The 25,402-nt window shown below is 40.7% G+C and overlaps 1 protein-coding gene across 1 annotated transcript; it reads left to right on the top strand.

Moving 5' to 3' along the window:
• Positions 1 to 23,704, top strand: ssh2b (slingshot protein phosphatase 2b). Its single transcript, XM_008303259.1, has 15 exons — positions 1 to 357; positions 6,266 to 6,309; positions 15,734 to 15,846; positions 15,969 to 16,033; positions 16,135 to 16,256; positions 16,340 to 16,405; positions 16,540 to 16,605; positions 16,760 to 16,954; positions 17,215 to 17,308; positions 17,538 to 17,666; positions 17,964 to 18,010; positions 18,216 to 18,362; positions 18,574 to 18,774; positions 19,220 to 20,267; positions 20,777 to 23,704. The coding sequence occupies exons 1-15, from the start codon at positions 295 to 297 to the stop codon at positions 22,091 to 22,093; spliced, it is 3,717 nt and encodes a 1,238-aa protein (XP_008301481.1). The 5' UTR covers positions 1 to 294; the 3' UTR covers positions 22,094 to 23,704.
• The last annotated feature ends 1,698 nt before the right edge of the window (positions 23,705 to 25,402 follow it).

Below are 25,402 nucleotides of genomic sequence, written 5' to 3'. Positions count from 1 at the left end.
CAGCTGCAATGTTGTTTGACTGACAGATATGACTCTTCGCTGCTTTGTTTACCTCCAGCACACATACGGTTAATCGGGATTGACAAGCTAAGGGTAGTTGCGCATGCGCAGGTGGCGCTGACAGAGGAAACAGCCGGGGAGTAGTCAAACAGTCCACGACCAGAGAGAAAGAGAGGGGAAAAAGCCGAGAGAAGACCAAGAACTCAGGTTCAGCTGGGGTTTCGCCCTCTCAAGACCATTATGCTCGTCTCGCCGCCGTCGCTTCCTCTCAGGTGTCCGCTTCCCGGTCGCTGAATGGCGCTGGTTACCGTGCAGCGTTCACCGACCCCCAGCACCAGCTCCAGCCCCTGTGTTTCGGTAAGAGCCGCTTTTCTTGAACCCTCCTCCACTACCACCTCCACCGGCACCAAAACCAAATCTCTGTGCTGTCGAAGGCGACTTGCGGCTTCATTTCCGCTGTCTTTTTGTCGGCTGCTCACTGTCATCAAGTGCCTTGCCTTTGTACTCGTGCGCATGCGTGAAACATAGCTGCTCATCATTTTTAGTTCGTCTGTCAGCGTTGCTGCTAAGTTAACCTGCTCGAAAATGTTGTGTCCCTGCTGTCCACATAGACAACACTGTTAGCTGGTGAGGAAATGGCAGTTTCCCCTTCTGATTTAATGGTTTCTACTGTTTACACGGTCCCCGTGTGCACATTTCCGCTTGTGTTAAGGTTCAGCTGGCAGTTAGCTACTTTACAATGTCAGAAAAACTCCTGACTTTCATCGTCTGTGTGCTGAATAATAGCTGGACTTTCCCATTCATCTGTGTTACAGAAATATACACAGCTAACTTTTCAAAAGTTTGTAGTTCTAGTATTGTGCTTTAACAAGCCACCAAGAAGTATGTCGTTCACCTCCGGTCATAATAAGCGCCTTGTGACACACATGTATGCTGGTATTTACTCCTACATGACTGCTGTGTGCTGCCTTGTTATGTAAACGAGGTTGTGGACGCGTGTCTTTCTCTTTGTCTCTTGTTGTCTGTCTCCTCCCCAGACTGTCTGTCGGTCTGCATATTTCCTACCTGTCTGCCTCTCTCTTCCTGTCTTTCTTTCTCTCTCTCTCTCTCTCTCTCTCTCTGTGTCTGGTGAAGACAGGAGTGTGGCCATGCAAAGCAGAGGAGCAGGTGTTTTCTGCTGCTGCTGTTGTCTCTGTTCACCTTCTATCTACAGAAGCAGGGAACCCCATCAGCCAGACAGACAGAGGAAGTGATATCAAGCAGGCACTCTCGGTTCAGCATTCAAATGTTACTCTCGGTCTCCTGAACACATCTGCATACACTTCCTGTGTCAGTGCTGCTGTGTTTACCATTGACAGCATTGTTTTAACCAGAGTGGAGCAGTTCGTGTGATATTATGTTGGCGGAATGCTTTTTCAGGGTACATACTAATACCAGGGAAACTAATACAAGGAGACCAATAACTGATAGTTGGAGCCAATGTACATTTAGTTACAAATTACATTTTTGACGTCATCATTTATAGTATCATAAACTCCACCACAAAACTTCATTGAATGCCTTTGTTTGTTCATATTTTGCATTGGGGTTTTCACTTTTTTCCCCCAGATGTGATCCCAGACTGTTAACATTTCCCTAGAAAGTACAGTTGCGCAGTGCACACTTTAAGTACACTAAAGCCATTAAATCCAATGTATATGCTTGATAATTAAATAAGTCTGCAGTGCATTAAGAGAAAATGGCTTGCATCCAAGCTGCTCCTTTATATTATTATTAATTTACAAAATAACAGAGTTACCAAACTTAGCACAATTGCTTCGGTTAGGATTGTTTTTGTTTTTTCAACAAAATCAGCTATCTTTGTCTTTGTCTTATCACAATTCTATTTAGTGCTGCATTATAACAGTAAAACTACGACACCCAAAATGAGTAATGTAATCACAATTCTACTTTGAATTTCGCAGTCATAACAAATAACAATAACAGTTTTGCTTAGGTCAGCATTGTAGTAAAGGTGCTATGCTAAAAATGAACAGCAAACACTTCAATTTCACTTTGAAGTGGTAAAGCCAGTGGCAGTCAAATCTGGTAAAAGACCTTGTAGGTGGTGAGGAACTTTGTTGAAACGCTCAGGTTCTGTTCTGTGTCGAAAGTGTCATTTTGATTTGAATCATGTGCAAACAGAGGTGGATACTTTCCATTTTCCCTACAAAAGCTGTGGAAAAATGCTGAATATCAGATCTGATGATCGGTCAGGCCTGTAATGGGTTAACTCCTATTTTGTGATACATATTTATATATGCATCACTTTCAAATACTGGGTGAATAGGTTATGTTAGCATATCTAGCCTGTGTATGGGTTTTAGGGCTGAACAGGAAATTGAAACATTGTCGAAATCGCAATGTGGTCAAGTGCAATTTCCAAATCATAATAACTGCAGTTTTCTTGATAATAGTAAAATGTGTTACCAAATACCAGTATAAATAAAGTATTGTGGTACTACAGACATAGTCTGGCCTCATAATCCTATTCTTCAGATGTAAGGGAACATCCTTGTTTGATTCAGGCCACAGCAAATATCGTATCATCGTTTACATTTTTTTCGGTGGAAAAGAAATGAGAAAAATATAAAAGCAATAATGTCATTCCAACTAAAATCATGACTCATGTTGCAAAATGGATAAAAATAACCAGACTGTAGTGTATGTTGTTTTCTAACCTAGTGAATTAAATTATGACCAACTTAAATGAAAACTCATTGTGATGATAAGACTTAACTTGTAGGTTTGCATAGAACATTTAGGTGCCCCTCAAAGAGATATTAGTCCGTGCTAAAGAAAAGTACCAGACAAAATTATAAGACTTGAGAATACTTTTTTTTAACTATTTTCTTCATTAGGATTTCATTTACTGAAGGATATTAAACATTTTTGTTTATCAAATGATCAGAAATAAGAGAAAAAATACATAGATTTCTGTCAAATTAGGAAATACAGACTTACTGCCTTTTCTGTATGTCTCGCAAAGTCCCCAAAAGCCTATTCTGAGTCAGGAAAAACCCTGTAGGTACATATGCAACATTTTTCTAGCGGCTGACAAATTTGTATAATGTAACTGTATATATTGGCATATTGCACAACTGTATAATAAAATTGAATTACTTGTTGTCCCTAAAAAACATGGAGCATACTAAAGGAAAGCTGTTTCCTTCCAAAATTAAATGACATTAATTGTGCATGAAAATGTTTTTCTACCCCCAGCTGTGTCACAAGTCACAAACTGCAGTTAGGTTATCTTTTACCAAGAATGTCAGTCACAAATAGTCACTGGGTATAGTGGCCTTGAAGGCAACCCTGTTCTTCACACCCTTTGTTTTCTCAGAGTGAAACAGGTTCGGTGAGTAGGCATAATGATAACTGTCTGGTTGTGTACAAACACATTTTTTGGTAATTTGTTCAGACAAAACAGAACAACTTTAAAATATGTAAAAGCGTGGATGAAATTTTAGATCATGCCATTGAGCAATCAGTTGCAAGGAGTGTAAGGCTTTAAAGCAATGTAGTGTTAGCTACATTTTCTGTCCTTTGAATGATTATGTAAGTTACAGATGTGGTCGTGAACCAGCCTGTCTTTCATCACACCCGCAGTATGAAGCTGTAAAAGTCAAGGAAGAAGATATGCATATGTGTAATTTAGCAAGGTGAGGCAGTCGAGGCGATGAAGGATGTGAAAGGTTTTCTAGTGGAAATATGCTTTTAAGTTGTAACCCAGAGTAACACACATGCTCTGATAACAAATTGCACAGACACTCATCTGATTTCCTGTCTTGATGTCATGTGATGTGAGTGTGTCTATGTGCGAAGTCTCTCATGACATGCCTGCTAGCTGTTTTCCCCTCGTCATATTTACTTAAACCTTATGTTGAACACGTGTGATGAGGGTGTTTGAAGGGAAAATACACAAACACGCACTTAGACACCGTTGTTTGGCCTTTAGGGAAGAAAACTTTATGTTGGTGAGTGCAGATAATCGTGACTGTAACTCATAAGCACAGACTGGTCTCCTCTCCTGCAGGTCTCTGCCCAGATTGCATGTTCAGGCTTCACATTTCCATAAGCTTTGGAAAAAATCTCATTTCCATATGCAAAGTCTTTGTGTGTTTTCCCATCTAAGCAAAGGTTGTGTGATATATCAAAACATAGGACACACCGAATGGAACAACAAGTTAAACCTTGTCTCATCTGGTAAACTAAAAGCACGATCTGCTTCATGTACAAATTGATTAAACTTTTTTATTCAGTGAAATATCCCTCTACTCATTGTCAGTTGTGATGTACAGTCAGGTCATTTGTGTTCATTTCAAACTTGATTATTCATTAAATGTATAATTTACCATGACATAGAACAGAAGTCAGAGTATTTAAATGGTATTGTCTCAGAAAAACCTGCCAATTACACAATTTCCAAGCATTTAGACTTTACACTTTGTTATGTAGAAACACAGCAAAGGAATTTAGTGTTAAACATATTTTGATAAAGAATCTGGATGCAGCTGAAACTTCTACATTGCTTCCAGCATCACATACTTTACATGGGATGCTCACTGTTTTACAAGATCTGTTTTAAATATTTCTCTGAGAGCCCACAATGGAAACCTGCTTTGGATACTGTGGCTGAGAGAAGTTGAGCACCGCCCATTGCAGTTATTACACTCAACTGAATCCACAACAGTGTCATAAGAGCTGACAGTAAATTCTGGTATCCATACGGTTTTGTTCTTGTCTTCACCAGTACCCAGCCCAAACTTACCTATTCTTTGTTGCCTTACATTAGCGATGCACATTAAATACTGCATACAAATTGGATGTGTGAATCACTTTTTTACTATCACAGATAACAAATAATGTAGTGATAGAATTTTTTCTATATTGCCCAGCGTCTGTCAGATCAAACCCACTGTGGCAGGCTTGCATGACTTAATTTTTTTGTCTGTGCTCACAGTAGCCTATTATCATCGTGTAATCCACCTCTTCCTTTCATGAAGCTGTTAATGTTTTTTGTAATGTAGTTAAGGCTAGTTAAGCCATCATACAGTGTAAACAAGCTGAGTGCCAGGCACAAAAAGACAAGTGTCAGGCATTTATCTCCCACTAAGCCTTCACTTTTTCATTTAAAAGCAAAGCATCATATTCCACACTCTCAGATTTTCATTTTTCTTTTCGTGTTTCCTTGTCTCCCAGCTTATTTTTGTGTGTGAATGTGTTATTCTCTGACCAGCCACACCTTAAAAACAGACTGAGGTCATTTTCCTGGAGAGTGTGTAAATTGAGTTGTAGCTGAACTCTGCTCTCTCCCCTGTGTCTCTACACCACTGCTCTCTGCTTGGGCAGGACTGAATACTAAGTTGGAAGCTACTTTTAATGCGTGTGTGTGTGCATTTGATTGTGTGTTTGTGAATATGGAAATACACAAGCTGCTCTTTCTTTGCTAACACCAGACAGTTGGATTCAATTTCTTCTCATTTTTTCAGTATTTGTTTAGTTTATTTGCTAGCTCTTTCAATTTTGCTGAATTTTTAATTTTTTAATTTTTTTTTGTTATACTCGCTCTCATTTGAAGGTGGTCTATGCTAGAGTAGTGATAGTAACTTTTGTTTTCAAGATATTTTTTTGGCATGTTCACCTTTTATTCGATAGATACAGTGGAGAGAGAGACACGGGGAAAGGAAAGCAGTGGAATGACATGAAGTTAGGGTTCAGACGGGTCAGAAATTAAACTGCTCGTTTCTAAGGCTACCAATGATTTCCTTTGTCTATTGCATAGCATCATTGAATGTTTCTATTACAGCAGTGTCCAAACTATTTATATAATTGCAGTTATTTTTTACAAGTGTCTGTCTTTATCAATATTACTGATGCTTTTTGGCTCTTACTCTGCAAACTAGCAACTATTTCCTTGTACAGAAAACAAAAAGAAGCTCAGAGATAAATATTTTATTTTTCCTGGTAAGGGCTTGTCTGTTATCGTTTAATAAAATTATATTGTGACATAAATTGACTACTAAATAAATTATCAAAACACATTGAAAAAGAAGTTTCTGAATTAAAGATCTTATTTTTAAGAAATTATTGTAAAACATTAAAATTATGTTAGGATCATTTTAATATGTTGTTGTGCCACTGTCTCCAATCTCAGTTATTTTCTCTCAGTGTTGTGTTCCGTATTCTTAATATTAAATGTATTTTTCTAATTTTCTCTCCATAGGAGTCCGGTAGCGGGGAGGATGACCGCCGCTCTCAGCCTCGGAGGTAAGATATTGACAGATGTCAGCTCAGATAAGCTATTTCATCTCTTCCCTCTGTGAGCTCAGCATCTTAAAAAATACAGTGCAGTTTTAAGGCCAAAAATTAGGAGTTTGTTTCACAGTTGTACTGGAAAAGTAGTGCCGGGCCCACCAGATGAAGAGACACCATCATTATCATGCCAAAAACCACATCAGAACACACAGCCTGTTATGTTGCTGCCCCTGACCTCTGACCTGGCCTGACCTAGACCAACAGGGGACAAAACAGGCTTTGCATGAAGAGGCAGATAACGATTAAACAGTGTGTATGTCTTAGGCTGTAGGACTCCCTTCTGTCGTGACTTGACAAAGAGCTGCTGTGCTACCGTGGTGTGCCGTGCGTTGTTGCGTCAGAGCTGGAAATCTGGTTTATCCTGTTTGACTCAACCACACTTGCACCTGGCTTTAGTCCACCAGTGATCAGCAATTTCCTTTCACTGCCTACTGTGTTTACTTGTTCTACATGATACCAATGAACAGTCTTACTTCTCCTTTGTTATATTTGGCCTTTTAATAACAAGTAAAACCCTGAAATCCTCTCGTGTATGGGATAATTAACGGTGCTTCTCTGGCTGTCCATTAGAGGGCAGCAGCATCTGCGTGATGCCAGTTTGGGTATGTGGGTCAGGGGAGCTCCACTGCTGATCCAGGGGCAGATTGGTAGCCACTCCCCAACTCAGAGCGTCTCTGTGTCTGTCTGGTCACTGGAGCTCTGTGCCATCCAACTGAGAGGACTGTCTGTATTTGTGCAGCTGGGAGTGTAATCTACTCTCACATACTGGGGCTGAGGTTGTGTGTGTACACAGAGAAAGGTACATGATCAGATGTCATTTCGAGTTTGATTAGTTAGTATATTATTAGCAATGTCTTGTTTTGAAGTTCTAAGCTTAGTTGATCAATTAAATTTCTGTTCTCCTTTCGTATAGTCATTCACATGAAGTTGGGAGGAAATCAGTGCTGCTGTGATGTTTGATTTGACTGCATGCTGATCCACCCCTCTGTGGATATGTAACACTGTGACCTTGTTACTTGCGCAGACATGCCATTAAATATTTTTTGTTTTCTGTGGAGCACATACTAATGTAGAAATAAGTTCCTGGTGAGAAACTGGGTCTTGTCTTGACTTCAGAATAGCCTCAAACCTTCATGAACTGCTTTTATTACCAGCGTGGAGCGCTGTATAATATACTGGAGGAAGGAGCCTGCTAAAGTCTGTAGCTTTCTAAAAGATAAGGGGAATTTTTCCCTTTACATTCAGTTCACTTCTCGCATTAAAGGTTTGTTGAGGTAATATTTCTCGAGGTCATGGTCAATTTTTTTTTTTCATTTTGTTAAAATGCTGTTTTTTGTTTGTCAGTTGAACTGTGGAGTTGTTGTTAGATATTAAGACCAGCATCTGTTGTTCGTTATTGTGCTGAGTAGTGGGTCAGTTTTGTTTTTTTAGAGTGGAACTTTATTTTGAGTCAATGCCTAGTATGTCACACTTTTGCATTCATCTAGGCAGTACTGTATATACAGCATTGATACAAGGATTTACAAATTGTTGTTGTTGCTGACTTTGAATGCTGAATGCTGATTTTGATTTTGAATTTGAATGCTGTGGTTGTTGCTGATTTTATGTTGGTGTTGTGTTGTTTTTTCTGGGGTAGCAATTTCCCTGAGGTTTTGTACCGAAGGGATCAATAAAGTTTTATTCTATTCTTCTATTCTAAAATGCCAGCTTTGTTGTAGTTCTTACAACAGTACCCCAGTGGTATTTTAGCTTTGTTCCTCATGAACCTGTATCTTGTCTAATAAAACAGTCACATATTTGTCATGCAATAAGCTGACCGAATAACTTCCATACATTGGCTAAAGAAAGCCAGAAATTAGCTGTATAAACAAGTACAAAACAACTGATTTACCCTAGAAAAGCATGTTGTGTAGGACTAAGTGACAATGTTCCACTTATGAACATTAGTTTGGGCAAACATCATTGTAAAGTATGTCAGAATTTATTGCATAACCTTTAAAAAGTTACAGAATTAGGAGTTTCTTTAGCTTCTTAATTAACAGAAAACTCATGTGTTGTGATTTACTTTTGAGTGAAACAGATATTGTGTGCAGGATTTAGTTAAGAGATTGGTTTAAACTAAAAAACAAAAAAAAAAATCAGATGTGATTGTATTGTACACTCAGGCTACTTTCTTAACATATACAAGAGTTGCAAAATATTAGGAATGCTTTCAAATGCAATGCAGTCCAGTACACAACTGTTGTGGGCGGTAAACCTTCGCCCTTTTTTTTTTACCCACATTGTCAGAGCTGGAAATAGAGGATAAGGGTTATCTGAATAACATTACATTCTTCAAAATGTAAACAATGTTTTTAACAGCTGGAATCCAAACACGATTGTCGTACCATGACATTTATAGTTAGGTTAATTTGTAATTGGTGCAGTTTGCTAGTCACCCTAAATTACATTTAACTTGACATATTTATGTAATTGGCCATACTTTTTTGACAAATAGGTAGCCTATACCCAGAGGTAGGTGAACTATTAACACATTGTATGTATTCGTTTGTTTCACTGTGTCACAGTCATAGCTGCAGTGTGGTGTATTCAAGTCCTGGTGGTCTCAGGTGTGTTGGCAAAGAGAGAAAAAACAATCCAATAAAAGTGTGCCATTTATGCTCAGTTAATGGCTCCAAAATCCGGCGAGCTGGTTCATTTTCACCCACACTGCTGACGTCTGTTGCCTGTCATGCCGTAAAAGTGAGCAGAGCTCTTTTCTAACACAGGTACTGTCGTGACATTCATTGAGAAAAAAGACTTTGGTGATGCAGTGTGTCTGCCTGCGTAAGCAAGGCCCACTGCAGCGCTGCTGATTAAAGTCAGTGACATCAGCAGGGTAGTGACATCAGCTAAAGCAGCAACATCACTGGCCGACCCACAGAAGGGAAATTAGAAGGAGGATAAGGGAATTTAATATGATCCTGCAATTGCAGAGTATTTCTGATCTTTTCTAATCTACATAATACTTTAGTTAGATGACCAAAAGTGGAAAAAAGAATTATTCGTCTGAATGGGAAGGACATTGATTTTATTTAGTCGTCTGTTTGTCTTTTTTATTTCACCTTACAGTTACATTTATGTGCCTCTAAGCCTCCTCAATAAATGTTTTTCATTTAGTGTGTTATTGTCCAATATGTGCAATCTGTTATATGCTATATAGCAGATTGACTTGACTGTAAATAGTCAGATCGACAACTGACTTCACTGCTCATAAAATAGATGGTAATCAATACTCCAGGCTTGTGCTTCAAATAAATACTGAATAGCCTTGGGTGAGCTGTACATACTTTGTGATGTTGTGATCCCTAAGGTGACCGTCTGTGTGTTTGCATACATGGAAACATAGGAGCAGCAGAGCAGTGTCTGGTGTCTGTCTGCATGTAAAAACCACATCCTGGCCTTCACTGCTTGTCATTGGATGGTGTGAATTTCAGCAGTCAAAAGAGAGAACAGTCAGTTGGAACTTGATAGATGGGTCCAACAAGACACACACAGACATGTGGGTTGCTGAGAGAGTCCATGCATCCCTAAGACAGGATTATAGCTCATGCATGGAAGGCCTTAGATACATCTGCAATGCTTTTACAAAAGATGCCATGAATATTTCCATACTGTAATTCCTAAGCCCAAATAAAGAAAGAAGAGAGATGCAAGTGATCATGAAAGGGGTCAATTAGGGAATAAAGTCAGTCAGAGCAGGCGAAAGCAACCTCTTGACATGAAAGGAGAGCTGTGGTGGGAGAGTTGAATAGGAGTCTGATGCGTTGATTGAGTAAATGTCAGATTAAGGAGCTGGTATCGGTGATGAAGGCCTCCTCATGAGTATTTAAGTCTCATTAGTGTAACTTTAGTGTGCTTCTGCTGTGTATCCCTGTTTCATTTAAGGTTTCTGCCCAATGCTTGGCAGTATTGTTACACCATTTAATGTTTATACACTGATAGCCACAACCTTGGAACCACTAACAGGCCAAGTGAATAACCTTGATCATCTCATTGCAATACAGTGCTCTTGTAGGAAACCTTTTGTTTGAAACCTAGTTTGACATGCGTTGAGACATTATTCAAAAACTGCTCAGGAACAGTTTAACAAACATGCGATAAATAAATAAATAAATAAATAAAAAAGATTGCGTGACACTACCGAGCACCCTCAGAGGCCCCCTCTCCATCCTCTGGTGGTTTACAAGTTTTTAAAGTGGCACAAGGAGGACCTACACAGTATTAGGCAGGTGGTTTTAATGTTGCAGCTGATTGGTTAGTTTATATGGTAAAACACCTATGACCTCTAACATCATAGAGCTGACCAACCCACTTCATCTTGTACTGAATCATGCCACCTGGGTATTTCATTAAGCATCAGAGACAACCTAAATGTACAAAACGTCTCATACAGCTTGTACACACTTGCACAGTGTTACACAAGCCACAGATAGACCTTAGAGAAAAACACTACACTGCTGTTGTTTATCCTAGGGTATGAATTGGCAGTCAGGTGGTGTCTACGTAGCTACCCTCAGTTTGTAATCCATCCTACAAATTGAAACCACGAGGGATCGACAAGCAGCGTAACCAAGCCTAAGGTCAAGTTTCTCCTCTGTGGATTGGTTGGCTGCTGTGCCCTTTTTCATTTCTCAATCTTTTTTTCACTGTCACGGTGGTGGTGTTGTTGTTGTTTTGCTGTTGCTGGAAGCACTTTGAGTGTCGGGTGTTGCTGACTCTAGGGAGAAGTTTGTCTAAAGGCTACAGACCTAGAGTTGGTTACACAACATTGTCACCCTTCCTCCAGCAACAGGATTCAAGCTGCACAAATGTCATCAGTGTTTGTGGCCCACCCTGTTCAAAGGATGCCCCTCTGGATATAGTATAGGGGGTAATTAATGAACAATCAGGGGAGGTGTTGTCAGGGAAAATTTCTGATGTTCTTGTTACAGTGAAAAGACGGTTAACTCAGCAGGGACGGGTGTCATTGACAAAAAGTATATAAGCCTATAACCAGAAAACCCTGTCCTGACAGATAAAGATGTCATGAAATGTGTTTGTTAATTTATTTGTTGCTGATCGTTGACTGAGAGTAAAGCTGTCTTTTAAACAATTGCATTTCAAAAGCAAGGGGTTCAGGGAATTGCTTAGTTAGTTTTATCAGGCTGTCAGGCTGGAAAAACTGTAACCTGTCAAGTAAATCAATTTCAGTAGGGCAATTAAGTTGTACTGGAACTTGTAAATATGAGTTCAAGTGGCCAGAGTGGGATGAAAAGAGGAAACTAAACCAGCATATCAACAACAGAACTTACTAATAATGTGATTTATACGATAAATCACAGGCTTCTCAAGCAAAAAAAAATGTAAGGCTTTACCTTTTATGTTGTGAACATTAATTTAAAAGTGATGTCTAAGACGGTTTTCTTTTTTATATGTCTGCATCTTAACATTGAAAAGTCTATTATAATGAAAGATGGATTTGAATTGTCTTTAAAGGACATCCTGATTGTTTACTTGAACCATCAAGTAAATGTGGTTATATCTGTTAAACAGCCTTGTGTGTACCTGAAGAGTGCAATCACTATTTTATGTATATTTTGCCCCTTGGTGGTTTCAATGTGCTTTACTTTTGTTTCATGCCTGTTGCTGTTGTCATGCTTGACTTGATAGTTTTTCTAAGTTTCTAGTGGTATGCCTTCTTGGCCAGGTCTATTTAATAAAACAGATTGTAATCTAGGGCTGGGTGATGAGACAGTAGTTATGTAACATTGGACACATCAACAGCCATATGTAAATAGTTTGGAAGAACTGTTGATAGTTTCACTTTAAAGCCTCAGATGCAAATTGCCATGAAAGCATGTAACAGAAAAAGGCAAAATTTGGTTGTCATAACAAACACAAAGCGGGCTCCCTCCCTGGTTCATTAACAGCCTGTCCCTCAGTAATGGACCCTCCTCACCTTCTGCCACTCATTGTGGACAGTTTACCTCAAAAGTTTACTTGCTCTCTTTAAGTAATGTGTGTCATGGTAAAATCATTCCTGTGTCCTTAAACTATTTGTTCGTGAAAAATTAATGGTAACATTAAAATTATTACCTGTGTGTCTTCATTTAAAAAGTGGTTGTAATAAAATTACAATGATTACATTCAAAATATTTTTTCTTTCTGTCGGTCCCTTTTAAAAAGTAGGCCATAAGAAATGATGCATTTTAGTTATTCCTATGGACTGGTAGATCAATTTCGACACTTAATCGTGATGCATTTTTCAGCTAGATCAGCAGGTCTGAGTTTAAACTAGTGGATTTCTGAGTAAAGCTGATGTGACGATCCAGGATTTAGTCACATGAAGTTATTCTCTTGGTGCCAGTAAAACTGTGTCTTTTTCCCATATTTGTGAATGTTTAAAATAATTAATTTTGCACAAGAGTTGTTTGCGTTTAAGTGTCCCCTCTGTGGCACTAATAATCCTTCATACAGTCCTGGCAGAAGGCTGTTTTGTGGATTGGATCGTGTGTGTCTCCTCCCCTTCAGTGGAGGATTTACCGCAGCGTGCTGCAGACAGATGAAGCAGTGGCGCTGAGCAGATGTTGGAGGCACCTGCTCTGCAACAGCATGTGTTAAATGTGTCAATTATCTCTGCAGCCTTTCAATACTGATTTACTGCGCTGCAGTCCCTTACTTTACATCGCGTTGGCGGATAGTTTAGCTTTAATGTCGTAGTTATTAATCAGAAACACCCGAACGTCTGCGTTTTCACAACTACCTGAGCACTGCGCAGTGGTCTGCTCCACACCTCGACGGCGACTATCGGTGACTGCAGCCCGCTTCTGTGCGCCTTGTTCCCGCCACCGCAGCAGCGATGCCTCCCGGTGTTGTAACCGCCCCGCGGAGCTCGTCGACCGGCTGCTTTTGCGCCTGCTGCGAGGTGAAGCTGAGACCTTATTTCACCGAGAACTCCGTGATCTCTCAGGGGGAAATTTATCAGCTGTAAGTGGACTGAATGCACTGTGCTCTGAGTAGAAATAACTATTGCCATGAGCTGCAGTAACATGTAGAGGCAGCTCATCAGTGAGATGCCTGAAGTAGGCTGCTGCTGCTGCTGCAGTCTGATTCAGCCACTCACTTACTTAGACAATGCACTTGTATCCTGTCATCACTTAGTTCATGTGGTCATTTATTCTGCACTTTAACATGTGGTTGCTGTGGTCTGGTATGACAAAGACTTGTGGTTTTTCCATGATGACTTCAAGGGAAGGATGTGACGGCACAAAAGCAGCAGAAGAACCAGTGGTTGCAGGAAGAGATTTCCTTCCCTTTGCTCCATGAGAAATGTCTGCCAGATGCTTCACTCGCCTGCTCACATGCGCTCCCCTCCACCCACCTCTATCTTTTCATTTTAGCTGCGCTTAAAATGTATCTAAAGGGGGCACAGGAGAAAGGCACACGGTGTACCTTAGTGAGTCAGAGGATGAGATTAATTTGTCAGTATCTTCTGAGGCCAAATGTTAGGAGTGACGCTGTCGTTTAATGCCAATTTATGTTTGATCAACCGAGTCAGTGCATAGTTTGTCTACACTTACCCATTATTATCTCTTACATAATACACCTAGGTGATGATTGTGTGTCAGCCTGGCATACAACACTGTATGAATCAGAGGATAAATTCAAAAGTTTGTCTGTCTGTTTATTTTGGGAAAAAAATTGCTTGCTAGTAGTAACTGGTACTCACAATTTGTCCAGTTTGTCGTTGTAGGCGGTCTTTCCAGTGTTTCCTTTGGAAGGAATTTGAAACTGAAGACTTTGACTAGGATACAGCTGTGTTTGTTTAAATTAAAATCCAGATCTAATTTTATGGGGGTTTTTTTGTTTTGTTTTTTTTTTTCCTTACAAATTTCAGTGTTTCATGAAGAAAACTGACGATGTCACAAATTTCTATCATCCTTTATTTTAACTTGAGAATATAACCAGATACTTAAAAACACTTTAGTGACGCTACAGATTGCCTACTTATCACTCTTGTCATTACTGCTGTCTCTTCCAGGTTTATTCTCCCTTGCCTCTGTTCCTCTTCGCCTTCATCCTCACAGCAGACGGTGTCACAATGCAATTTCCTGCCTCTCATGGTCCTTTCTTGGCTTTAGCCTATATTTATCATTCCCTCCCATATGGAGTGATGAATCAGTCAGTGATCACTGGCGTTAGTGGTGAATCTCCTTTCACTCATCATCTCAATACACAGTGAGAATTTTACTTTGATATCAGCTTAATCACAGGCGCAGAGCACCAGAGAAATGTCAAAATTAAGGGAATGTGTTGGTCATTTTAAGTCTCTTACATAAGTTTGTTGTTCGGAGCGCAGTAGTGCCAAGTCGCTTAGCTGGAAGCTGCCAGATCCATGCGAGTAGTTGTTCACTTACGTGCCACAAAGTGCTGAAGTTCCAGCCAAAGTCAGTGAAGTTGTCCTTTGTACAGAGATGAACACTGCAAGTAGGCCTGCTGGTTTAGATAAGTTCATATGAAGGTTAAATCACTGAATTGCTCTGTTTGTTTTCCTTACTGTGTAACTCTATGCGTCTTTGTTTGTTGTGCCTCTGTCATTTTATGAACTTGTCCACTTCGGTTAAGCCATCATGTAATTGGAACCAGCTGGTTTCTGATGCACACAGCACAGTCAAGTGTCTTGAGCTCATAATGACGCATACATCTTTCCGTTATTGTTTTGTGTAAGATGTTTGTTCAGGAGGTCGATGGGGATTTCCTAAGAAAACATGAAGTTAAATTGCCATTTTTGAAACAGATTCAGCTTTTAGATATGCAAAATCCCTCTTAATAAATATTCAGATGTTTTAGCTGCAGAACAAAACTGCTTTATACAGTTGGGGCTTTAAAAAGCCCACAACAGTATTTACTCTGACATGTCTCCACTGTAGCAAGTGATGACAACACATGCAAATTAGTGTAAAGCATACATTTTCAGAAAACAAAGCATACCCATCAAAAGTTCCCAGCACTCAAAATAAGGTTTTTCTGTTGCGTGTTTTGTCTGACTGATGGTCAGAACCCCAAAATACTGAGTTTGCTGTCTCATAAGACAGAAAGGCACAACATCTTCACTTTTGAGAAGCTGCATTTAAAGAATATTTGGCACTTTTATGTGAAAAATAACTGTTTATCAAAAGATTTTTCTGTCAATGGACCAGTTGGTTTAGCTGGAGTCTAATATTGTGTTTTTGTAGAAGAACCTTTGGTGAAAATCACTTAAAGCTGTGAAAGATTTCTTTATTTATTTTTATTAATGTTGATTGATTGGTTGTTGTTCACAATTTTTTTTCTCTCTTTTCACTCTTCTGTTCAGCATCAGTGAAAGTTTCCTGACAGTTAAAGGAGCTGCTCTCTTCTTACCTCGAGGAAATGGCTCCTCCCCATCTTCTGCCTCTCGTTTTTCCCAGCTGCGCAGTAAACATGCAGGTGAGGTGAAATGCCCTCAACAACAATAAACTGTATGAGTTGTGTTTTTGCTAGATACGGTGTCATGTATGCACAGCTGCAGTTGTTCACATTGACCAAAGTTATACCTCTCATCTTAACAGGAGACATCCAGCAGCATCTACAAACCATGTTCACTCTCCTCAGGCCAGAGGACAACATCAAACTGGTGGGTCCCCAGAGCAACACAGAAATTCAACCAAAATTCCATTTTGTGGTTTACAGTCAGCTGTTAAGCCATAACCTGTGCTAATTTTTTTCTAATTTCAGGCGGTTCGGTTGGAGAGTGCCCATCCTCAGGTCACCCGCTACATGGTGGTGGTCTCAACTAATGGTCGTCAGGACACGGAGGAGAGCGTGGTGCTGGGAATGGATTTTAGTCCGGTCGATAGGTGAGACAGTGACATACACACCTACTTACATCTGAAGTTTTGATGCTGTGCATAAAGTTTTAACAGATTTTTGCCCCTCCCAGCTCATGTTCTGTAGGGATGGTTCTGCCCTTATGGAGCGACACCTTGATACATCTGGATGGAGATGGGTAAGGACATTTCCAAAATGCTTTATCTGCCCAGCACACACTAAACACCTGTTTGCTAAGATGGCTGACAAATCCTTTTTTTGTTTTTTTTATTCTACCTCCTTTCACTGTGCTTTCTGTCTTCTTGCTCTCAGGGGTTTCAGTGTGTCAACCGATAACAAAGTGCATGTGTTCAAGCCCGTTTCTGTGCAAGCCATGTGGTGAGTCACACTGCATTAATCACACGACTTGATAGAAGTGGATATTTATGTATTGACTTCTGTTGTTCATCTTGGCATCTAATTTATGCGAGTCTTTTTCTGTCTCTGCCCTTTGTCTTTAGTCTTAAATCTTATTTTTCTCCTTCACTCGCAGGTCAGCCCTCCAGTCACTCCATAAAGCATGCGAGGTGGCTCGTTGTCACAACTACTTTCCAGGCAGCTTGTTCCTCACCTGGGTCAGCTACTATCAAAGCAGGGTCTCCTCCGACCAGGCCCGCATCAACGAGTGGAATGCCATGCAGGATGTGCAGTCACACCGTGCTGATTCTCCTGTGCTCTTCTCTGATGTGTAAGTATCCATATGATATGAACTTTATTTTTCACTATTTATTTTCTCATCTAACCTGTTTTACACAGTTTTCTGTACAATAAGATCATGGTTTTCTATAGAAAGACTGAAAGACATGCAAATATTAGATGACAAACTGAGAAGTTAACACTAAGTTGCACACATAGTACGACAGAGTGGTTTGATCCAGTATTTCCTCCATATGGCAGAAAGTACATCTACTTCATATGTTGTGTTTCAACATTATGATGTTTCTGCAGACCTACGGAACGAGAGCTGACAGAGCGTCAGATCAAAACCAGTTTGAGGGAAATCATGATGCAGAAAGATCTTGAGAATGTCACCTGCAAAGAGGTGAGTCAATGCTTCTGATGCTGGATTTGAAAATGCTCCAAATAGATGTGGTGATCATAGATATTTCAAATGCGCTTAGTCAGGTTTGACAGAAAACTGTCTCTTCTAAAGAGGACATAAAAAGACAAGTTTGAGTTTCTTTATAGTCTTCAGTATTAAACTTACAAGTCCTCTTGTGTGTGTGTGTGTGTGTGTGTTCCCTGACTGGATTTTTTTTTTCCCTCTGTAGATCCGAACAGAGCTAGAAATGCACATGACATGCAACCTGCGAGAGTTCAAGGAGTTCATAGACAATGAGATGATTGTCATTCTGGGCCAGATGGACAGTCCGACAGAAATCTTTGATCACGTCTTCTTAGTAGGTTTACTAACAGCACTGCTTGAGCACCTTTACTGCATTTGGCATCAAAGAATAGAACGTGTCTGATTTACCACCACATCTGTACATGAGACTTAATTCATGTCTGTGGAGCTTGACAAAGTATGGGATAGTCTTATGTAATTCCAAGTTCCTCCCAATTTTAAGGTACTTTGCTCTTGTTTGGTTTGAAGTACACACTGGATGTCGGGCATGTCTTGCCACTGGATTTAAGCATTATGAAAAGCTCAGTGAAAGGCTCTGAACAAGTCTGAGGATTGCTTTTGTTTCCTACAGGGATCTGAGTGGAATGCATCCAATTTGGAGGAGTTGCAGAAGAGCGGGTAAGAAGGACAAAAACAACAAAGCCCTCTACACAGTACAAAGTGTACTGTAGTCAGTAAGAACATGACGTATTCATATGAGAAAACCTTAAGATTGTTTTGTTAGAATGAAATTTAATGTCAAGTGTTAAAATATTTCTCAGTTTTAGCGCAACAACTGCACATCCAGTCGTCTCTCTCATCCTCTACTAATCTTGTCACACAGAGTTCAGTACATCCTGAATGTAACGAGGGAGATTGATAACTTCTTCCCTGGCGTGTTTGAGTACCACAACATCCGAGTTTACGACGAGGAGGCCACTGACCTGCTTGCCTATTGGAATGACACCTACAAGTTTATATCCAGAGCCAAGTAAGTGTTAGATAACGGCATCAGTGGTCTGCTCAATTTGTTATGGCAAAGTATTCTGTCTGTGTTTTTGCCTTTTCTGTCTGTTCTCACAGGTTGTTTTTTTCTATTTTTTATTTAATTTTTTTTAGAGGTTAGCTCTTTTAAAAAACGTGACTCAGTCAAACCATCTGCCTTACAGAATTGTACACTCAATTTGTTATTTCTTCACCAGGAAAGCTGGGTCCAAGTGCCTGGTGCACTGTAAAATGGGCATAAGTCGCTCCGCAGCCACAGTGATTGCGTATGCCATGAAGGAGTATGGATGGGATTTGAAAAAAGCCTTTGATTACGTCAAGGAGCGTCGAACTGTGACCAAACCCAACCCTTCTTTTATGAGACAGCTGGAAGAATATCAGGGAATACTCCTGGCCAGGTACACAAGTGTATTTCGTGTTAATTTATGGGGAAAGCATTATGCCAACACTGCATGCAAGGTAGCATGATAAAAATACATTAGGATGACAAAAAATCTGGAACACACAGTTTCAACTACTTTAAACTGCTGGTAGAGCGTGTGCTTTTGAGTTTACCAAATTAAGTAGAGTCATTAGTCATAAATGGTGTATCCTTACACCAAACTAGGGAAAAAAGTTTTTTGAATTTGCCCATGGGTTTGTCACTGCAAACAACTGTTGTCATAATGCACATGGTCATTGATCCATTGGTAATAAAAAATATTGACAAGTGCAGTAAAGTTGTAGCATTATATGTATCTTTGGAACATATATATCACACTAACCTTATGAAGTGTTTTTCTATAGAATTATGTTATTTTTTTCTTACCTTTATTTCCACCCATTTGTCACTTTCTTCCACAGCAAGCAGAGGCACAACAAACTGTGGCGCTCTCACTCCGATAGCGATCTATCTGAGCACCATGAGCCACTGTCTAAGTCCTACGCCCAACCCCACAGCCTGGGTCGCTCAGACCCCCATAACCAGGCAGGTGGCACGCCTGGTCCCTCTGTGAAAGAACTGCTGGAATCACTGGGAACTTCAGCCAGAGCTGGCAAAGCGACACACTCCACTAGCCAGCCTGATACTGGTATCAAGTCCAATCCGCTCGGTTCTTCTTCCCTTGAAGGGGTAGCAGCTCTATCAGGTGATGCTGAAACTCGAGGCCCTAAAACTGCCTCGCATTCTGCTGTAGCGCAGAGTAGCCAGCTGCACAACCCTCGTCCTCACTCCACAGCTGGTTCTGTGTCTTTATCTCCCCCACTCTCCAATGGCTTATGTGACTCTGAGGAGCAGCGCTCATCGCCTCCTCTCTCCGAGCCGAGGGCCGCCACAGTGGTGCCTGAGCCCCAGAAGACTGATATGGTGACTGTTGCACAAAGTGTTTTGGTGGGACAGCCTCATCCACCTCCATCTGTGCACCACCTCCCTCCTTCTCCTGCTCCGTCCCCAACTCCAGCCTGCATGGATGACAAGGTTATCAAACCAGTGTTGTCCTGCTCTGTGATAAAACCAATGTTGGTGTCAGTGCCTGAGCCCATGACTACACAAACACCAAGCACACAACAGACTGGACCCCACTCTCTGTCTGCACCAGTGATGGTCAAAAAATCAGACTGCGATCCACAGATATGCGGCTCATCTATGGAAGGTTTAGCCCCCCATCCTCCTTCCACGAATGATTTTATCAGCTATCCCAGTGCCATTCCACACGACAATGTGTTGTTGTTCGGCCACAGTGCAGATCACATAAATTTTTTCAGTGCCAGGGAGAAGTTCAAGGGAATGAGTCAAGATGGTAAAAGTCACTGTGCTACAGTGCAGCAGTCGCCTCTGCTAAAGAACTGTGGCAAAGACCAACCGCTTCAGGAGGTCTCCACTGGTGAACAGAAGGAGGAAGAGAAAGGAAAGGTGAGTACTGCTTGTAGCAAACCTTACAACACTGCTGCAAACTTATTTCCATCATAACATCAACATTATTGTCACTTTGGTTCACATAAAGTTTGTTCTCAGATGCCTTTCTTGCTCTGACAGTCTAAATTTGTGAGTTTGCAATGGAGTTAACATCTGGATGATGCAATCTCTTTCAAGGCTATGTTTATGTATATTGGTTAGTGTAGTGTACCATAAGTTAATAAATTATTTTTTGGATAAAAAAAAGAAATTGTTTGGGGTATTTGGACATGTACTGACCCCAAGGCAGTACATTTTGTCTTACTTCATTTGGGTAAATGTGCCTTTGTTGTCTTGAGTGTAAGCACGCCACCTGGTGACATATAGGCAGAATACTGCATGCCAGATATCTGTCACGTGTAAATCAGTTCTACCTGACTTTTTTTTGAATAACTTTATGGATATATCGGCACTGTAATTTTGCATTTAAATACAATTATCGTATATTATTTCTCGTATCTTTATAGGAAATTCATGTCCCTGTGCAGGTCACAGGACAGAAGCCCACAGAAGCATCACCTCTCGCCCCTCTTAACCAACCAGAACCTCAAGGCCCCCAAGACCAGGAAGTGAGGAAGTCGAGACAGGAAATGGAAGACAGAGATGTTGCATTACAGAAGGAAGCAGAGAATGTAAAAGAGGAAGTAAAACACAAAGAGGAGGAGGAGGCAGGTCCTGCTCGTCTCTACAGCGACTGGACAAGGGGGTCTGTGCGACGTGTCACACAACAGCTGGAGCAAAGAATGAAACATGAGACTCCGTCGCCTTCGTCTTCTCCGCCGTCCCTCTCCGGTAGCACCTCCTATGCTCAGCGTCGTCCGCACAGCATCCATGTTGCAACAATCTCAGATCCCCAGGATGCATCAGTTGGCTCGCAGGTGTCTATAGCTGGCACTGTGCATGAAGAGCAGGAGGAGGAAAATAGAAAGTTGAGACCAGTTAAAACGGAGAGTGCTAATGTAGTAGAGATGGGAACCCCAGGAAATAATGACAAAAGCACAAAAGGACACAAAGTCCAGCCTGCTGATACTAGACTGCTCTCTACCTCGTCTTTCCACCACTCTGCCCAGTCTCCCTTTGCCTCTGTGAACTTCCTTTGTTTGGAGGGTGTGACCGAGCTCGAGTCAAGCTCAGACTGGGACTGTTCAATAGAGGGGCCCCACAGTGACTTTATCATGAGGGAGACGTGGGAGACTTTGTGTGAACTGGGTGCCTTCTTGCAGCAGGTGAGCATGGGTGGAAGCTGCAACGCCAGGCAGGTGGATCAGGCTTTTGGAGCCACTCAGAAGCGAGGTAGCAGCGTCCAGAAGAGGGTTAAGGAGGTAGAAGCCAGGATTCGCCAGGCAGGACTGACCCCTCCATCCCTGATGAAGCGCTCGGCCTCTCTGGCCAAACTGGGCTGCTTGGAGCTGCTCGCCAATGACCTGAGTGAGTGGGAGCTCAGCCGCTGCACCGCAGCTCCACCCTTAGCACAACCTCCAGTCCACACAGTTAATGATGACTCCAAGAAGCAGCGGGTCCACAACTTTCCTTCCTCAGCCAGCCAGCAGCCAGAAGTCCTTGAGATCAGCGCAAAGAGGCTTTCTGAACCAGGAGAAACCTCACCAGGAGTGTCTCTACTGTCAAATCAGAGTCCGCAGAGAGGAAAAGTCGCAAACTCTGGCCAGGATTCCCTGCATTCGCCTGTGCTGACACTTATGACGACAAGGCAGCAATATGGAAGGACTCACCCTCTGAGGCGGCTTAAAAAGAGAACTGTTAGCACCCTTTACCACACCATGTAACCCTCCATTGTGTGTGTGAGAGAGAGAAAGGGATCATGCACCTAAAAAAAAAAGAAAGAAAATATGTGCGTATGATTTTATTCAGCAAAACAAACCAATGCCTCTTGCCTTAAAGGATGTGTTTAGTAGTTTCTGTACATTTTTTCCCTACAGATCCACCAAGAGCCTCTGTGAAATCTGTAATATGTGATACCAGCGTCAGTGCAAGAACAGGCTATGAAGGGTCCAGTTAACTACAATTAAATGAAAGAAGTCATTTAAAAAAGCAACAAAAACAATCATCCGAATGTTAATATGCCTGAGCCTCAGTCTTTACATCATTGCTGGTTTCTCCTTTATCTACTTGATAGTTACTTGATTGCTGTTGGTTGATTGAATCGTCCAACCTGATGTTAGGTAGAATGTAGCCTCCGTTTTCCTCTTCTCCTGCTTTATGTCTCTTCATCCACAGTTTTTTTTTTTAGTTTTGCTGGAGGGAAAAAGCTGCAGCTGTTCTTCTGGTACAATCTGACAGGTATGACAGGAATCTGCCCCAAATCACAACAACACAGACGTGTCAAACTGGCAGATTTGGTTCAAAATGATCATTTAAAGATTTGGCAAAAACACTTTGCACCAGAAACAACAACAACAACAAAAATATTAAGCAAAGTTGATTCTAAACACAGAAGCTCTCAGGTTGAACCACAGACATCAGATCTTAGTGTTTTCCCTCAAAGAATGGTAAATCCAGAGCTGGTGGCAGCATTTGAAGATGGTTGCATAGTTGTCCACCAGTTTATTGGAACATAAAGAGGAGAGGCATGCTGGATTTTATTTTGTTTTATTTTTATTTTTTTGTTTTGACTACACAATACCTCAGTAAGTCAGCCAAATCTGACCTGCACAAACGTCAGGTTCTGGGTTCCTGGAATGTCTGTCAATCAGAATCAATTTTAACTTCATCACTTGACAAACTGATGTAAACTTGTCTCTCTCATGTCCTCTCACAGTTCTGATGCCACTCAAAGTAGAATTTTCTTTTTTGAAATGTATGTTTTACTGTATGGGAGAAAGGGTAGGGTAGGTTAGGGGGATTGGGAATTAAAGGCAGAGTGTATATTTGTGAGTATCTGCTCCGTTCTCTTTGGGATGTAAAGGTCTATATTGTTGTGAGTGTTGACATTTTAGGAACTGTACATGTTTTTTATATCTGGCTTGTGTCTGTGTGTGAGTGCGACTGTGTAGCACAACTTTACCATGTGGGTGTGTACTTTTTTTTTTAAACTAAATTGATCGTTATCTCTTTTGTACACTTTTTAGGAGTGTGCCTGTGACTGGCAATTGAAGCCTCTCTGCAGTCTATCAGAAATGTCTGTACAGGGACGTCTGTCATACATGCACTTTACTCCCTTTTTAATTTTAAATGTGGCTTCTTTTTTTCCCTTTTTTAAAAATAAGAAAGAAATGTGTGTTTGCTACTTTTGGGGAGCATGCTTGGGTAGTAGCTGTTGGGTATGTGTGTGTACTGTCAAAAACTTTTAGTTTTCCTTTATTTTAAACTGTCAGTGTAAATATTCTTTTATATCATGTGCTTCAACTGTGACCATTAAACGATGGAAATTATTACGAGTTAGTTTTACTGCGAGTCTTTATGCTAATGTCAGATCATGACATTCCTAAATATGCTGAACAGGAAGGGTTCAAACAGAACACCATGTCAGTATGTAGTAGTTTGATTTTTTCATTCTTGCTATCTTTTTGATATTATTTAGCAACTATTGTTTCATTTTCCCCCCCAAAAAATCACAAACTACCATAGTTTCTCAGTCTCCATGTGACACAATTAGATAAAAGATCCTCACATTAAACCTTGTTGAGTGACTGATTTCTCAATTTTATTTATTAACGTAATTATTTTGGTATTCTACATACATATAAAAGTGACAGTGGAGCAGATCCACTAGGAACGTGTTAACGCTCCCTCATTTCACCTTTTGGTTAATTTGCTTTGCAACATGTTGCGACCTCAACATGAGGTGAGTGTTTTTTTTCTCTTACTAGGAAAATGCACATGTTTTGGGTGTGGGGAAGTTACAAGCATGGTCATGGCAACAAAAATGACAGTTTGAGGGGGGGAAAAAAATCACTTTCCAGAAGTATATCCCTGTTGCTCTTCAATGTCCACAGAACACATTTTTGTGTGAATCCATGTGGCTTCAATGTACGGCAAAGTCATTTATATGTAAAGGTCCAGCACCCCAGCTTTAAAGCAATTTTAGAGGGAAAAAAACAAAACTTTTTCCTTTTTTTTTTCTTTCCTTCAGAGACGCACATTTTATCCAAACAAACGTTCTTTCTTCTTGCTGTGACTGTGATACTAGTTAGTAAGGTGTGATATCTTAACTCATTTCTGACAAACCCAATGAACAGAGTGAACATTAACTGCAGCCATTTGGCCCAGCTTGTCCAGGGACATTTCTGCTATTTTGGTATTCTGGGTTCTTGTTAGTCAGACATTTTGCTGTCACCGCCTACGTTTTTCACTCTTGCGCTCCACAGTGAAACTGGTAAGTTACAAGCAGCAACTGAAGCCAATAATATCTTCCACGTATGTCAAACATTGAGCACAGACGTCCTGCAGTTTAGAATCTACTGAGTACAGAAAACCCATTGCAAGGTCAGCCTTCTGATTTTCTCTTTTTCTTTTATGGCAGTTACGGCAGCATGATGCAGTGGACCTACGAGGAACCTAATAAAGCTCTCTTTGTTTTCTGAATTTAAGTAAAGATCTTGACCTCTTTCTTGACAGCAAAAAGAGGACACAGCTGGAGCACGGCTCAGCAGCTTCAGGTATCCAGGTATGTTTAGTGTGTGATAGACTGGAAACCAGGTTTATTTTGCAACATCTCCCTGCCACTAACTAGTGAAACAAGTGCAGGTCTTCAATGTAGCCTACAACCTTTTCAGTGCAGCTGGTGCTTCTGAAAGGTCAAAGATCATCTTCATTTATGCAGAGTGTCAGTGGAGGCAAAACGAAGTCACCACAACAACAGGTGATGGCTGCTAGTCAGTAGCAGTGGAAATAACTAATTACAGCTTTTCCCTTTACTGTAATTAGGTCAGTCTTGGGATACTTTTTTTGATCATTTGATCAAGTCTGTAAATTTATTTTAGTACGCATTACGCCGTTAGACGTTACTTGTTTTGAAATCTTACTTTCCAAATCATAGTTTTCTGCTGAGTAAGCTTACAATTTGAATTAATTTCTAAACCTCTCCACTGCATTTTTGTAACCAATACAGCTATCTGATAGTCAATGAAAAGATA

This window comes from Stegastes partitus, unplaced genomic scaffold (assembly GCF_000690725.1).
Source record: "Stegastes partitus isolate 25-593 unplaced genomic scaffold, Stegastes_partitus-1.0.2 Scaffold1967, whole genome shotgun sequence".
NCBI lineage: Eukaryota > Metazoa > Chordata > Actinopteri > Pomacentridae > Stegastes > Stegastes partitus.
This window is presented reverse-complemented; position numbering and strand designations above follow the sequence as displayed.